This window comes from Actinia tenebrosa, unplaced genomic scaffold (genome assembly GCF_029948245.1).
Source record: "Actinia tenebrosa isolate PJP-AT-01 unplaced genomic scaffold, QUT_ActTen_1.0 PGA_scaffold8__29_contigs__length_14323225, whole genome shotgun sequence".
In the NCBI taxonomy this organism is placed as follows: domain Eukaryota; kingdom Metazoa; phylum Cnidaria; class Anthozoa; order Actiniaria; family Actiniidae; genus Actinia; species Actinia tenebrosa.
The window spans coordinates 1456726-1474796 of record NW_028292585.1 but is presented as its reverse complement, the minus strand read 5'-3'; the positions used below and the strand labels follow the sequence as shown (position 1 = coordinate 1474796).

At 35.8% G+C, this 18071-nt stretch overlaps 1 protein-coding gene and 1 long non-coding RNA gene across 2 annotated transcripts in view; one reads left to right on the top strand and one right to left on the bottom strand.

Annotated features, from left to right (window-relative positions):
* Positions 1–18071, bottom strand: part of LOC116289372 (uncharacterized) — a 66467-nt gene that overhangs the window by 45269 nt on the left and 3127 nt on the right. The gene's annotated exons all lie outside the window — the stretch shown is intronic.
* Positions 2928–12331, top strand: LOC148904929 (uncharacterized). Its single transcript, XM_089024106.1, has 6 exons — positions 2928–3411; positions 6128–6192; positions 6408–6497; positions 7269–7355; positions 7467–7718; positions 10230–12331. Exons 1-6 carry the CDS (start codon positions 2928–2930, stop codon positions 10446–10448), a joined length of 1197 nt encoding a protein of 398 aa, XP_088880232.1. The 3' UTR covers positions 10449–12331.

Genomic DNA, 18071 nt, shown 5'->3' with positions numbered 1-18071 from the left:
TTCAGCCCTTTCTTCATCCATGGTCTCGTCCGTATCTCCCTCCATAAAAGTCGTGAAGGCGAAGTCAGCATCCAAACGATCCAACACCTGAGTCCTCAGCTTGCGCACAGTTTTGTTCCTAATGCTCCTGATAGCGTCCATCTATATCTAAGAAATATTTTAACCCTCGTTTGCGACCCTTAACACAGCAGCAGGTAGGAATTATCGCGCAACGCGGGTTATTTCCGATGCGGACGCATACATTTAGAGGGGCCTTTGACGCAGGTAATACCCGTGAAATTCAATGTTTAGTAACTCGGATTTCGCGAGTCCCCCTACCTGCTGCTACATGTTCCACCACCACCTAGATTCTACTCCTCTGAGAGGTGTTCAAATGTTAATCCTCACACTCAGTTGCAGCAACAGAGCAGATCTACGTCTGCAACAATTACTTCTCTTCAAAGGGATCAAAGCTCCGTTCACCCTAACGAAACTGAGGACGAAAGTGCGGTAACAGAAACAGCTCATTTATTGCTATCTCTGAACAAAGGATTTCATACAAATGCATAACTCAAATAAGAATTCCTGAAACCTGAGTTTATAATATTATCGAAACTTTGAACTTTTATTGAAAATTTGTTATAAGACTTGTTGTTATCATAATGAAGTTGCGTTACAAATGAATGAACTGAATGCTTTCAGAATGCTTTCTAAGTTTTACGCATGCAGGTTTAAGCTATTTGTAATTGTGAATTTTATCATACTAGTCTCTGCGATAATATACTGTAATTTCAACGTTTTCATTTGCGTTTAGATTTGTAATCATATACTAATTTAAAAATAGAATATTTCATTTCAACCGGTAGTAACATTGCTTTAGGATGTTTTGCTCCTGTCATGTTCAGTGTATTAAACATTGGGAAACATATATGATGTTGAAAGATAAAATTTTCTAGCATCTGAGCTAGAAATGTCTTCTACTGCCTCCATGACTGCTAGCTTTAAATCGTTTTTCACGTTGTCTACCAGCCTTCCATTCAGCAAACCTTTGACTTTATTGAAACAGAACTCCACTGGGTTCAAATCTGGCGAATAACTAGGGGTATAAATCAGTTCTATACCCATGTCAGCAAGGTATTCTTCCAATACTTCCCCGCCTTCGTAATGGTGAACTGCTAAATTATCCATAACAATAATATCTCCCACCTCCAAGGCTGGTCTTCCGGTAGTTATGTTCCCTGCGATAGCTGCCTCTTCAAAAAAATTCCAGAATTCAATGGTATTACTAGCTCCATTGATTATATTGTAGTGCTCTGGACCATTCAGAGAAATCAATAAATTAAGAGTTTGATTTGGTGATTCAACTTTTTTCGCGATCTCCACACAGCGTTGCCCAACTGGTGAATTACCGTAAAGACGAGTACCAACATCGGGTGTTTTTATACCAGCCTCATCAAAGAATTTAATTTTCTGTGGATCTTTAGCAGATAGATAATTTATAAAAAGCTGTGTATAGACCATGTTGTCATTCGTGAATCGCTCTCTCGCAACATGCGTTATTTTTTTTCTAGAATATTTTCTTCCTGACAACAACTTAGATTTTATTGCCTTGGAGATCGCGGATAAGGAAATGTCTGTTACATCGCCAACATCATCTAGCACAGCATGCAACTCTCGGAGCGATATGGACCCTCGAGTAGTCTTTAGAACCTCTATCAACTCCAGATCTCCCGCAGATAGCTTGCTGCAGAAATCACCACCCCTCGCTCTTGGATTAACAGTACGGGTTGTACAAAATTCACTCCAAACTTTCCTTACGGTGTTTTTTGCAACTCCGGCTTCTTCTGCAATTGTGCTTAAAGACACAGGCAAAAAGTTGTATAAAGGATCACCACCGTAGCCAAAACACTTTGTAATTATAACCTCTCGAAGATCGTAATCAAGTGATTTCCCTGGCTGGTAAGAACGTCCTGCTTTGTTGATATTCATATTGAATTTGTACACCACAGCGACCGATTTAGTTGAACTTGTCGCCTTTCAAAATGTCAAATTATCATAAATATTTGGCCATTTATAATAAAAAATTCTAAACCCACAAAATGATCCAGCCGAACTTTATTTGCATAGGTTTTTCGATTTTATGTAGTGTATTTGTGATTTCGTGACAAAATAAAACGTTAATAAAAAGTTTCAAAACCTTGTAAAGCGTTACGAAAACATGTTAGTTGTGTTCTTCAAACTTGATATGTTCAGTCGAAACGTTAATTAACCACGCGACAAAGGCGGCCGCTCGTCTAGTCAAAGTGTCAGGTTTAACGCTTGAACAAACGCGGTAAAATGTTTTTCGTTCACGATAGCTCGAAAATGGTAGTAATATATTCGTAGTACGTAAGTACAGTCACGTGGGAGGGGGAGTGTTGTGGGTGGAAGAGGCTGCGTACGTGTCGACTCTTCGTGTGTTGTCGTTTGTCTTCAGGTGTCTTAGTCTGATACAATAAAATTTCATCATTATATCCAAGCAAATATCATCTACCGAAACTTTTGATTTTTACCGAAAAAAGCCTATGATTTAAATATGATAATCTAGTTTCGCAGTTAAAACTAGCTTTACTAATTTGGTAGCTAGTGGTTTCCAAGTTACGTCACTACAACTGGCAACAGAACGTGACACAAATACAGGCTTTACCTTGGAATAGGAATTTCTTGTGATATACAATATATTTGGTGGAAGGCTTTTATTAAATTTCGAGGCAACAGATTTGTATTAGTAAACAGCATAGCTATTATATATTGACGGTTATCGTAACACACTGAGCATCCAATCACATTACCTGGATTTTCGCGCGACGTCTGGTGTAAAACTACTGAACTCTTGACTGGTGGCACGATCTGTAGTATTATTGAAACTGCGCGAGTACGAGAACAAATCGCTGTTTGATCTGAGGAAAATGAATCGAGATTCGGCTATTATCGAACAAGAATGTTTCTCCTATGGGATCAATAGACCTGAAGTACAGTTCGTACCAAATCCGAGTAGTAGATCCAGTCAAAGGCTACTAACGCCAATGTATACTAACAAAGACAACCAAGACATTTCAAATAATCATCACTATGAGGATCCCGCTCGCTTGGCACAACAATCACTAACTAGGGAACATGTTGGTCCAAGGAAAAAGACGAATGACTTATACGAAATGTCTATACCATTACAATCTTTGAACAAAGTCAAACGTGGAGTACGATCTATGTCTCGATCGTCAGACGACTCCGACACGGGCTACACATATCCCCGACGAGAACCTGTGTGCCATCAAATTATATTATATCTTGTTTTATTGCTATCGTTGACTGCGACTGTGTTAGTTATATTGATGATTGCTGGTATGGTTGGACCGAAATGCCATTGTGGGAACGGTACAACAGACAGCAAAGGTAAGACCACGCGGTTTTGGAAGCACACCACGTTTGTTTTAGGCTTACAACTTCCCGTTTCTTTCAAGACATTTCAGATCGAATATAAGGTACCACTACTCGGGTATATTACTGTATATCTATCTGCTTCTCATTCATTTCAATCGTATGGAAACGCCAGTGAAGTGAAACATTACCTAGGGTGTCGGTTTTTAAATAAAATTCGGCTGATGTCTTTTGATTTTCAAATTATCAAATATTTATTAGTAAAGAGAAGTAGTAAGCTTTTATAATTTTTAAAAATCTGGTTGTGTTGGCAAGGCTTGAAAGCGACACACCTAAATTTTAATCAAAAATATCAGATTTTTATATAGTTTTCATAAGAAATGTATTTCAAATAATTAATATTGTACCCCATAGACTACTGTACAAATAATCACTAGAAATAAATTATAGAGAAGGATGAAAAGGAATTAGTCTTTAGCATATGGCGCTCGGAATGGTTCAAAATTGTCATTGCGATGTAATTGAATATTTGTTGTCAATTGCGTTACTTCAGTGCATTGCATTACACACCATTCCACGCGCCATATTAGCACAATAGTTTAATATACTGTAAAGATGAGAGTATGTAACTTACCTATATTATCTTATTATATTATTATTATTATATTATCTATATTATATTATATTATCTTCTACAGTTTAATATACTGTCAATGGAAAAAAAATGGAAAAAATGTCTTCAAGGGAAGTTAAGTGCGAGTCTAGCAAGCTTTGTTGATGGAACCAAAATGCTTGTCGATTTACGTAATTCTAGCAACATTCTCCATTTCTAGAACTCAGTCTAGAATGAATGAACTTGAGATGCATGAGTGTTTTACTGACGCCACTGCTTCGTGGTGGAAATACTAGCTCCCTCTACCACTTTCAGATGAAAAAAATCAAAAATTTGTCAATACCACCCTGAGAAGGATTGTACTACTCGTGGTTTGATTGGCACAGAATATATTCGAGACTGCATGATAGGAAGTGTATTTAAACCCAAGAAGTATCAAATTGCTAGAGCTATTCAGTTTGGGCGCATTGTTGTCATTTCTATTGTACGACAATGCCTTATCATAAAGCATGCTTTAGAATTTATTATACAATTGGTTGGAGATTAATGTAAATAAGTATATAAAATATAAAGCATTCCTTGGAACAAAGTGAGAATACGATATATAATGAGTATAAATAGTGATCATACTTTTAGTACTGGAAATAACAATGGAAAAATAGAACAAAAAAAATTGCATTCTTTGCCTTCCTGTTGGGATGGTCATTGAATTTAAAAAAAACCTAAGCGTTTGAGTGATTTTACTTAACCTGTGAAACAAAAAGTATTCAATATGTAATCGTAGCATAGTCTTATACACCAGGGGGGGGGGGGGGGGGGGGGATGGAAATAGGAGCTACTAACCTTCCTAATTTTATTATTTTATTATTTATTTATTTTACTATCTTAGAGTACAAACACTATAGATGTGTAACATAAGTACCACTAAATATTGCTAAATTATGCTAATCCTATTGTTTCCTATTGTTTAATTAGCACTATTTACTACTAAATAGTGCAAAGTGTTGCACACTTTTAGTGTTTGTACTCTAGGAGTTAAAAACCTCTATACTTTACATAGACATATCATATATAAATTTGTCCTTTTCATGATTGTGTAGTTACAAGAAAATATCCATCCCCCACCACAGAGGGAATTTGTAAATGGACCCCCCCGACCTCCAGCAGCTTCCAATTTTCTTCCATACAAACTCTGTAATACTTTTCTGATCCCTTGCCTCCAGAATTTTCAATTTCCTCCATGTGTGGGGTATGGATATTTTCTGGGACTACACAATCAATTTTGAATTTATGGTAGGGATTGTACTTAAAAACCGATCTTACAAAATATGACACTAATGAAAAACGTTTGTGCATGTGTGTATTTCAGAATGTTTTCAAAGAATTTGGAAGAGTTCGAGTGAGAAAACAAATGTTTGTTTTCTCTGAGTATACAAAAACATTTGCGAGACCAAGATACTAAATTAACAAACAATATAAAAGAATTAGCCTTAAAGTTTCAAGTATGAACACCTAAGTTTTGGTATTTTGTAAAGTCCAATCCATCAGGCATAATTGAAAGTCCTATTTATATTTACATATTTTTGACTTACAGCATGAGCAGATTTTTTTCACTTGTGTCACTAAATGCAAGGACAGGTATTCATCGAGTTATGCGCTTCAAGTTATGCGCTTTTCAAATTACACACAACCATGCCTAAATTTGACGTTGTCACGCAGTGCACGTATCTCTATGTCATTAAGAAAGTTGTGTGAGTTTGAGTTACATGATAGGCTCGTAACTCAACTGCAGGAAGAGATCTTTCATAGTTTGAGTTACACTCTAATGAATAAATAACAGTCAAACTTTTGAAATTTGCCTGTTTTTCTTTTGCTTCAAACTTATGAGAGAAGCCTGCAAATCCTATCAAACTATTTAAGCAAATATTCTAGCTGTTGACATTGATTTGTGCACACTGCATGACAATGCCAAATTTGGGTGTGGTCGAGTGGGCAACCTCAAAAAGCATATAACAAGAAGCGTGTAGCTCAACAAATACCCGGTCCCACTAAATACATATTTTAGCTGTGTTTTACTTATCTGAGTAATTTTATTCATTTGTAAAAATGTCTTTTCAGAGAAACCATTGCAAGAGGCCATCACCAGTTTAAAGTCCAATCTGAGTAGAATGGAGATGTTATTGGTAAGTCGTAAATATCTTTTATCACATGTAATAAATGAAAAATAATTTATAAATAATAATTAAACTTTAGTGGGCTAAAAGAATTTATACTGAGTTAAATGTGATATAACTTTGAGGTTTTGGAAGGTTCAGATTTATTATTTAGATATTGTAATATTGATATAGATAAAACACTTTTAAGTACAGGCCTAAATGCTATTTATTTTTTCTTTCAGAAGGAGCAAAGAGCCAATGAAACCATTCCATTTCTCCTAGCAAATAGATCTCTTTCAATCTTGGAGCTTCAAAGATATGTTAATTCAAAAGTGAGTCTTATTATCCATAAACTTACAGTATATAGACTTGATGTGGGCTGTAAGCAGAGGTTGGATTTGGTGGTGAGAATTGATTTAGTTCTATCAATAATGTACTACGTGCAAAACAATACTTGTTGTTGGAAGGGGGGTGAAAACTCCCACATCTGAACTTTTTATGGTCCTATTAAACGATATATAATTTTGGGCAAAAGTATAGAACTGACTTTGCAAATTATGGACTTAATGAGCGAACAAGAGAGGATGATTTTTAGTAAAATAAGATGAATAAATGGTAACAAAAGAAGGTAATTGTGTAGAAGTAAAGCCAATCAGATTTTTTGCACAGTTATTAATAAAGTCATAACTATTCCAAAAATTAATTTTTCCAGCATCAGTTGTAACCCAATATCAGACACAAAGCAGTTTCTGCAGTACATTTTTGAAAATATTTCAAAGTCTGAACCTAGAACTTTGTTGAAATTCCAATATGACAGCTGTAACTTTGTTCATGTTCACTGGTCATTACTGTTTGTTTTCATGCTGCACCTAGCTAAAGTACGAAATGCAGCCTCAAAACAGAAAAGAGAAGTTTTGCCACTAATTAATGACTAATTCTTATTATTTCAATGTTATGTATATCAAAGTCTGAATATTTACCGCAGTAGGGATTTGCAGTGAAAAACTACAGTAATTACCTTAAATCTACCCTGTACATTCTGGTATAATAGTTGCAAAAATAAATTAACATTTCCTGTCTATTTTTTTGTTTTGTTGTCATAGCTTGCTGTAGCAAGCGATAAGCTTCATGCAGCTGATAATGGAATCATATCACAACTTATGGCAGTCAACCGTAGTCTAAATATCAAGGTAAATGTAGATCTACTTTCTTTACGATGCAGCACATAAATGTCATAATACAATGTAAGTACTACCCCTGAACAGATATGTAACAAAGCTTTTCATTTTATTAAATTTCAGATTGAAGCTGTTGAAAAGATGAAAGGTCCACAAGGACTACCTGGGATAATTGGATCCATTGTTAAACAAGGACCTCAGGGACCAAAAGGTCCTATTGGGCCTCAAGGCCCTGTAGGAGCTCAAGGTCTAAATGGCTCACAAGGGCCCCCTGGACCAGGCAACTTTAGTCTGTGCACCTATAGCAAGGAGAAAGGAGTGACACACTTGCAAGGAGATGCAACAAGTGTAACAGTTAGTAAACATCAGCCAGATGTAAGTTTCACTGATAGTTTTAAAGTTCTCATTTCTCTTATCCTTTATGTGGTTAAAATGTAGTCAGACTTTAGCAAGTCCCTTTTGCAGTGAGGACTTCAATTTTTTTGTCGGTTAAAAAAATGTATACAGTAAAAAATTATCCCTGTAGCCAATCAATAATTGATTGGCTACAGGGATAATTTTTTACTGTATACATTTTTTTAACTGACAAAAAAATTGAAGTCCTCACTGCAAAAGGGACTTGCCAATTATTGGAAATAAGATATATTTTGATCTCTTATTGTATTTGAACTGAATACTTCATATGATAGGGTTTGAAACAGTAGAAAGTTCACAGGAAACAACCTAAAAAAACTTGTGTTTGCAGTTTAAATGTCCTCTCTGTAATTTATGTTTCTGCTCCTCATAGTTAACTATGGGGAGCAGAACATGTGAAATGGCAGTGAAACACCTGTGAAAACTTTCACAGGATTTTCACATATTTTTTTTCACATGTTGATGTGAAAAAACATGTGAAAACCCTGTGAAATGGGTTCCTCCTTTTCACATCCTTAACATGTGAAATAACCTGTGAAAACCAAATCCACTTTTTCAATATAAATCCATTTCACATGCTAAAAACATGTGAAAATCCTGTGAAAACTGAATCCATATAAATTCATTTCACATGGTAAAACATGTGAAAATCGTTTGAAAACCGAATCCATATAAATCCATTTCACATGGTAAAACATGTGAAAAACAAATTTACATGTTGTAATACAATTTTATTTCACATGGAAAAGAATGTGAAATTATTTTATCTTTAGATTTGAAAATACTGTGCATGTGATGTAAACTCCTTAAATTTAGATATCTGAATTAGTTGATCTAATACAGGTAGTTTTTAACTAAGAAATTTATAAATAAGCTTTAATTACACCAAATTTTCTATAAACTACAAGGCAATATTGACATCTCGTGCTAATGATTTATAAATACAGCACTTCATCATCAGTTAGGTTAGATTTACAGGAGTTAAGACCTACAAATTCGAAGGGTAAATTAGTTACATTATATAAAAGAAACAGGTTCCAATCTCAATACAACTTTCCATGAATAGCAGATTTAAGAAAATGCTAGGATTTTGACCTAAATATAGCCACCTAGATTGTCACTTCATTGATGTAAAAATCGGTTTGTAACAGAGGACATTTTGATCGCTTACCTCAGCAAAATCTCTTGGAAATTCGTTGATCTATACAAGATTACCCTCAGGTTATGAAGTATCATATACTAGTTCGTTGTTCCCTGTTTTTCTCAGGGGATTTTAGGCTATTTAAAAGCACAATTATCCATGAACCATCCATGCTTTACCACAAAGAACGATTACAAATAACTGAATGAAAAGTCCGCCTAAATTTGAACTGTTGAATCAGCCAATCAGAGCAAGCAAGGATTTTCAAATATGGCAATCCTATCCAAATATGGTCAAAACTTTACACCAGTCCGGCTCGGTTAGTCATGCCAACATGGCGTCTATCAATTTAGATCGTAATGTAGATCTCGTTCTTTAATCGATATGATTTATTGAAAGGTATAATTTAGGATGTTTAGAGAAGTATTAAAAACATGTTGGAGATGTAGTATAAATGTATTCATCGATTCCTCAAGGTTAGATGTGTAGTCTTGTAAAGTGTCTTATCAAATCAGCAGATGTATATTATCTAACCTTGAGGATCATCGATGCATTTCTCAAGGTTAGATAAATTATTATACATTTGTTTTAAGAATATGGTAGTAGTACTAGATATTTTTATATACAATAACCCACTTTTGATTATGACGAAAAGGAAGAATAATATTCTATTTACCACTTTAAGGTAAGAATTTTGTAATAATTGTATGGAACAGCTAGTATAGTTATATAAAATGTCAACATATATTAAAAGTTTCATACGGTTTTCATTACATGGCTTTGAAAATTTCTTTGTATTTCACATGCATGTGAAAAAAATGATTCAAAATTTCACATGTCAGATTTCACATGTTTCAAAATTTCACATGTTTCAAGTTTTCAATCATGACATTTCACATGTTCCGTTTCACATGTTCCCAAATTTCACAGGTGTTTCACTGCCATTTCACATGTTCTGCTCCCCATAGTTACAGTTGCTTAATGTCCCACAAGCTCAACAAATTAGCTAGAATACAGTATCTCAAAATTTAAAATTCTTATTGTGGAAGTTTGATTATGAGTTGTTTCTATCGTTTGCTGTCCTTTAACTTAAGGAAAAATGCCTCCTAATTCCTGTAGTACTCTTTAAAACAGAGAATGTGAAATTGTTTGTGGGACTAATTGCACTGGAAAAACTGCTGCAATATGATTAGTTCACTATTATCTGAGGAGGAACAATGAATTTTTTTTTTTTTTTTTAATAAATTTCAAGATCTAATTTTGAAAGGTTTTTGCTTAGGAATTATTCTTAAAAGAATTCTAACCCTCAGTTCATCTAATGCCTTCTACAGGGTTATGTTATCATTGGACCATTCTGTTCTACTATTGGAGCAAAAGAATACAATCTGGAAGTATATATTCCCCCAGATGGTGGTAATCCCAACTATGAGTGCACTTGCAAGGGTGAGTCTACACTCTTTCCTCCTCAGCAAGATCCAGATAACCCTAGAAAATCAGAGAACAAGGTGATGTGTTTTCTTCACTATTGGCTTTGTCCAAATACCACGTAAATGTAATATAAAGTTTATTTTAGAACATAATAAGAAGACTTTTTTCCTATTCAAATAATTCATGACAATTTTAATCCATTTTCAAGCCTCACAATATTCAAAAAAATAACTTCTTCTGTTGTTGTTTTCGTAAAAGTATTAAATTTAGAAATGTTAAGATTAGGTTTTCTTTAGACAATCTATTTATCATTTTAGGTATATATAATTTATAATACATATATGTTTCTGTTACATTAGGTGAGGAACTTCACAGTCAAAAAATTGTACATATTAAGTGATCGCAAATTAGGATTGTCAGTGATGACAATAAACATTAAATTATAAAAAATATTAAATTAAAAGTGCACATTCTGGATTTTACTAATCTCATGTTTAAGGCCAAAAAAATAGCTCTTTCAAAAACTTTATTTATTAGTATTCAAAGTAAAGTTTTTGAAGTGAAATGAGGTGTTGTGTGTTTGCATAGTTAATAGAGGGGAATGGTTATGAAACCTATTGTTATAGATCTTTGTTCACTTTTTTCAAGTGTGACATTGCACAATCCTTTGTTTTACCATTGTTTTACTATTGTTGGCAATCACTGAGTGAACAGACAAAAATCTTTCTTTTGACTGCTAGTTCAAAATCCTTAAAGATTTATAAGAGACATTTGAATATTCCTTACAACAATCCCATAGACAAAGTTTATGTTTACTTATTTTGCAATTTCGGATGAGCATAAATCAAACATTGTGCACTGTCAATACCGGTTCAACCTCAAAAGCGAACAAAGACCTATAACAATAGGTTTCATAACCATTCCCCTCTATTAACTATGATGTTTGTCAAAACTTGTTGGTAGAGAGTAGTTAAATCTGTGCACTGTACTTTTTTGCCTATTCAAAGTTCAAATAAAGACTGAATTTGGGAATAAATTATGTAAGAGCCTATCATTTTGTTACCAAATCCAGATAACCTATTTCATTAGTATGAAGTTTGGAAAGGTAAATTTCATCAAAAATCCATATATTGCACAGTCCACAAGGAGTGTTGGTTTGCTAAACAAACTATAAGGAGGGCAATGTGTTTGTACTCTCCCTTGCAGGTGTTTTGTGCTCATACTATATTCCCAGTATATTTTAGGGAGGACACTATAAATGGCTGCAGGGGATACTACTGTGTTTGTTTAGCAAATAATGCAAAAGCATATCAAAACGACTTGCTTATTGATTACAAAATATATTGATCAATGCAATTATATTTCTGAGATCAAATGAGTTAAATCTTATGCTAAAGTTGTCTTTAATATCTGTGGAATAGATATATAAGTATATAGGTGCACTGGTACATACTGTATCATATTATAAATACTATAAAATACTATAGATACTAGTGATAAATAAATTCATGACCTGAGACTGTTTGCTGAGCAAATAAAGTATTATCATTATTTTGATAAATAAAGCTCTGAGCTAAGTCAAGTTTTGAGGGTTTCTCTTAGAGTGCAAACAATATAACCGTGAAACTTTAATGATACTAAATAGTGCAATTTTATGCAAATGCTATTGTTTTCTATTGTTTAATTAGCACTATTTTGTACTATTTAGTAAACAGTGTTTGACGGATTAATTGTTTGCTCTCTACTAAAAATCACTGTTTATATGTAAATAGAATAAGATTTTTGGTTTTCCATTAGTTTTCTTTTTAGGGTTTTAGAATTTTGAAGTAATCAAATAAATTTGCTGAGCGAATATTTTAATACATAATTTGATTGGTATATTTATAGGAAATAATAACCAAATAGAAGGTCTTTAGGTTCTAGTTTTATATTTCTGATGACTATGAAATAACATCAAAATGTAAACGAACATAAATGCAGTAAAATAAAGTATTGTTAACATTCATGGACTGAACGTCATTAGTGGGGATAGGAAGGATTTCAACCAACTACCGTAAAAAATTCAACCTGACAACTTTAACTAGTAACTACGGCTTCAAAAGTTCCAACTGTCTTAAATAATGGAAAACATCAAAATCCTTATTTTCCTTCTTCTTTTTCGGGGAAAGACGCATTGAATAAAAAAAATCATTTCAAAAATTATAATTCAAAGAAGACTCGACAGGGGAGCCTTTTAAAGTCTTAGCATTGATATTTCTTCCAAAAAAACCTTTAAAAAATGCCCCTAAATTCGAAACAAGCTTTCGAGTCCTTCACTGGGTTTATAGAAATACTAGTTAAGGGTTTTTAAAAGAGTTATATGAGCACAAACCTCCAATTTGTTCTTCCTGCTTCCTGCTTCCTGCTTCCTCCTTCTCATCCGAGATGCGCACGCACGTTAGTGATAGATGCCTGTGAGCACCTGCCTGAGGCTAAATTAATGGCGGGAAAATTGGGCATCACCGCTGATTTATTCACTTTAGAATAAATGAAAATCCAGTACACCGTAGATAGAAATGTGCTTAATGAAACGATATATGCAACAGGATTAGTAATAAAATCAGTAGGTTAGTAAAGCAAGCGACTATTAAGGCCGTTTTAGACGGTGCGATTTTCGCCTACAACTATCGTATACAACACGCTTGCGCCATCCTACAACTCGAGTCGTAGCGTGTAAATCAAGCCTACAACTCGCCTACGACAGACGCGAGCGTGTTGTATGCGATAGTTGTAGGCGAAAATCGTATCGTCTAAACCGGCCTTTATCGCACTACTTATCTGTTGCATTCCAACCAGTTATATTTACTCGTATATTTCTAAATTAAAACATCATTATTGGAGTATTGGCTTAAATAATTTCTTAAAAATAGCTCAAAAAACTTTTTTTAAGGATATTTCCTCAATCTTCTATATTACATAGGCTTAAAAAGTCGATTTAGAAAGATTGGGATATGGAGCTTGTACAAGAGAATATGAACATATTCTCTTGGCTTGTACTATCACGTTCGACTGACCAGAGTGACGGCGCAAACATCCGTTACATTTATGGGTGTTATTATATTTAAGGACAATGCAAGAACTAGGTCAATTAAACAATTTTAAAATAGTTCACCAAGAGTATTTTTTGTCAAAGTGCAACCATGTGAAAAGACGACAACGGCTCTTTCGCGAAGGAAATGGACTTCTCTCAGTTGGGATAATTGTTTAACCATGAGCTCGTTTGGCCACGAAGAAGGGATTATCAAGAATCCCACATTTTTTGAAGTCTTCTTTGAAGATCCAGTTCACGTTGCAGCTGGTAAAGTTTTAGAAGAAAACAGAAATACTTTGAGAAAGAACTCTATGCAATCTTTCGGCATTGCGGAACCGGCTGAAAAACAGGCATCAGGACTGTCGGGGATTGCCAAGTTTATCTTGTTTTTGGTGGTTTTGGTGTCAGTTACGGCTATGGTTTTGTGTTTGCTACTTGTTACGGGTACGATAAACATTAGAGATGGGAATTTGAATCAACAAGAAGGTACGGTACATATGTTATATTACACTTGACTTGTTTTAAATATCATTTAGTTGGACATTCAGGTCTCTAGTATTAATTTGAATAAGTTTTTTTGTTTTTGTTTTGAAACAAAAAACAAAGAATGTTAGTTTAATGTGAATTTTTCATAATACTAGGCCTTGCTAATCATCTTGAAAAAAATGCCCTAATAAATAGTCTTGCGATTCTTAAAAAATTCATTGGTTTAGTTGAGCAATTCATTTTTGTATATAGCCTTTTCAGTATTACTAATATCGTACTATATAATGTTCATGCAACAGATATCTGCAAAATGACACTGCTTAAAAACAATGAAACAATAAATAAAGGTTCAAGCGCTAGGGCGAGGTCTTGAATTCTAATGCAAAACCGAGCCCGTGCGTTTGAACTGGTTTACGATATATCCGGGTTTGCACTCTATTGTTCCGATAGAAATCAAAATAGTATTGTTTTCATACCTTGCGTTCTATCGGGCAAGTATAAGGAAAAGTAATTAAAACCTATCTCGGGTTTATAATTCAGCCCCGCTCTCCCCTGTTGATATCCATTCCGCTCCCGGCTTTAAGAATCTGGGTTTTACGCCGAATTTAAGAACCTACATCAAACAATGGATTTAGGGTGTGGTTGATTTTTGAGGGCTGTCAAACTATAGTGTTTTTTATGTGCCGTCATCGACTTTTTTGTTAGAAAACTGAGAAGCTAGCTTTGCCGGGGTACGAGAATGGTATAACAAGCTACATGTTTTAAGGGCGGAATGAGTCTTCAGACATTTGGCACAAATATTTCCAAAAAAATAGTTTTAATTATCAAAATAAGAAAAGAAACAAAATAAATTTTACACCGGCAATGCAATTTCTAGCACTAAGAAAAGAGAAAAAAGCAAGTCAGTGAATTTTTGTTCTTTCTTGCAATTTGAAATCATTCGTGCATCCATGTTGCAAGACTTATGAAGGTGATTCGTCGGAAGGAGGGTAGAAGTGTTGATTACAGTGGGCTATAAGCGTTGATTAGATATACATAATATATACGTAGTATGTACTTGACTAATGTAGAAGGAGAAAATATTATTAAGGGAAAATATTAGAGAAAAACATTCTGGAAATAGTAACTTTTTTGCTAAATTTTCTTTATTAAATAACAAATGTACTTGAAATCTCCTTATTTTAATGACTTGTCAATAGACATTCTTTCATTGACCAATGGTAAGTCATTCATAATGACTTGTTCATTAACCATAGGATCAAGGATGTTTGACAAGGCCTTTCAGTTTTAATTAGGAAGTACATTTTGTAGTAAAAAGCAGCTGCAAATTAATCTACTGTACTTTTCCAGTGAAAACAGGTTTTGGTCATGTACAATTTTGTACATGCCTACTGGAAAAGAGCAGGGTTGTTTGCTGTACAAACAATCACTTCCTAAGCCTTCTTCTGATCTCTTGTTCAGAATTATCCTATTTGTAACTTTAAAATATTTTTAGTATAATCTGTTCTCTGTTAGGTAGTCAAGTCAGCAACCTCTACGTTGTACAAGAAAGCCAAATAAACCTATACTAAAGAGAGTCTGGCATAGAGGAAATCTTTGTGTCCGTAGGGAAATTATCTCTCCCCCACTTTCCCTACGTGACATTAAGTTACATATCAGTCATAAAAATTTTAGTTAATAGATATTGATGTAACAAATGCTTCAGGAAATATGACTGAATGTATAATCCACAGGTGTGGAACCACAAGTTGGTTTTCAGCTTTCAAATAAACAGCTTTATGACATGATTTTAGACCTTCGGAAGAAGATTGAAGAACTGCAAAAGGCAAATGTAACGACCAGTGAAAGAATAAGAGCACAAGAAACTAAAGAAGACTATGACGTCACCCGTTTGCAGAAGGCAATCAATGACACCATAGATATGAGCAAAGCAGATGACAACACTATCACTACACGACTAGCAGCACAAGAGGCCAAGGAACAGAACGATGTCAATCTTCTTTATACAACTCTAAATCAAACGAGAGACAATCTGCAGAAGGCCATCAATGATACCATAGACATGAGCAAAGCAGATGACACCACCATCACTACACGACTAGCAGCACAAGAGGCAAAGGAACAGAACGATATCAACCTTCTACAGAAGGCCATCAATGACACCATAGACATGAGCAAAGCAGACGACACCACCATCACTACACGACTAGCAGCACAAGAGGTGAAGGAACAGAATGATGTCAACCTTCTACAGAAGGCCATCAATGACACCATAGACATGAGCATAGCAGATGACACCACCATCACTACACGACTAGCGGCACAAGAAGCGAAGGAACAGAACGATGTCAACCTTCTTTATACAACTCTAAATCAAACGAGAGAAAATCTGCAGAAGGCCATCAATGACACCATAGACATGAGCAAAGCAGACGATACCATAATAACTACACGACTAGCGGCACAAGAAGCGAAGGAACAGAACGATGTCAACCTTCTGCAGAAGGCTATCAATGACACCATAGACATGAGCAAAGCAGACGACACCACCATCACTACACGACTAGCAGCACAAGAAGCGAAGGAACAGAATGATGTCAACCTTCTACAAAAGGCCATCAATGACACGATAGACATGAGCAAAGCAGATGACACCACCATCACTACACGACTAGCAGCACAAGAGGCCAAGGAACTGGCTGACGTCGACCTTCTGCAGAGGGCCATCAATGACACCATAGACATGAGCAAAGCAGATGACACCACCATTACTACACGACTAGCAGCACAAGAGACGAAGGAACAGAACGATGTCAACCTTCTGCAGAAGGCCATCAATGACACCATAGACATGAGCATAGCAGATGACACCACCATCACTACACGACTAGCGGCACAAGAAGCGAAGGAACAGAACGATGTCAACCTTCTTTATACAACTCTAAATCAAACGAGAGAAAATCTGCAGAAGGCCATCAATGACACCATAGACATGAGCAAAGCAGACGATACCATAATAACTACACGACTAGCGGCACAAGAAGCGAAGGAACAGAACGATGTCAACCTTCTGCAGAAGGCCATCAATGACACCATAGACATGAGCAAAGCAGATGACACCACCATCACTACACGACTAGCAGCACAAGAGGCGAAGGAACTGGCTGACGTCGACCTTCTGCAGAAAGCCATCAATGACACCATAGACATGAGCAAAGCAGATGACACCACCATTACTACACGACTAGCAGCACAAGAGACGAAGGAACAGAACGATGTCAACCTTCTGCAGAAGGCCATCAATGACACCATAGACATAAGCAAAGCAGATGACATCACCATCACTACACGACTAGCAGCACAAGAGGCGAAGGAACTGGCTGACGTCAACCTTCTGCAGAAGGCCATCAATGACACCATAGACATGAGCAAAGCAGATGACACCACCATTACTACACGACTAGCAGCACAAGAAACGAAGGAACAGAACGATGTCAACCTTCTGCAGAAGGCCATCAATGACACCATAGACATGAGTAAAGCAGATGACACCACCATTACTACAAGACTAGCAGCACAAGAGACGAAGGAACAGAACGATGTCAACCTTCTGCAGAAGGCCATCAATGACACCATAGACATGAGCAAAGCAGATGACACCACCATCACTACACGACTAGCAGCACAAGAGGCGAAGGAACTGGCTGACGTCGACCTTCTGCAGAAAGCCATCAATGACACCATAGACATGAGCAAAGCAGATGACACCACCATTACTACACGACTAGCAGCACAAGAGACGAAGGAACAGAACGATGTCAACCTTCTGCAGAAGGCCATCAATGACACCATAGACATAAGCAAAGCAGATGACATCACCATCACTACACGACTAGCAGCACAAGAGGCGAAGGAACTGGCTGACGTCAACCTTCTGCAGAAGGCCATCAATGACACCATAGACATGAGCAAAGCAGATGACACCACCATTACTACACGACTAGCAGCACAAGAAACGAAGGAACAGAACGATGTCAACCTTCTGCAGAAGGCCATCAATGACACCATAGACATGAGCAAAGCAGATGACACCACCATTACTACAAGACTAGCAGCACAAGAGGCCAAGGAACTGGCTGACGCCAACTTTCTGCAGAAGGCCATCAATTACACCATAGACATGAGCAAA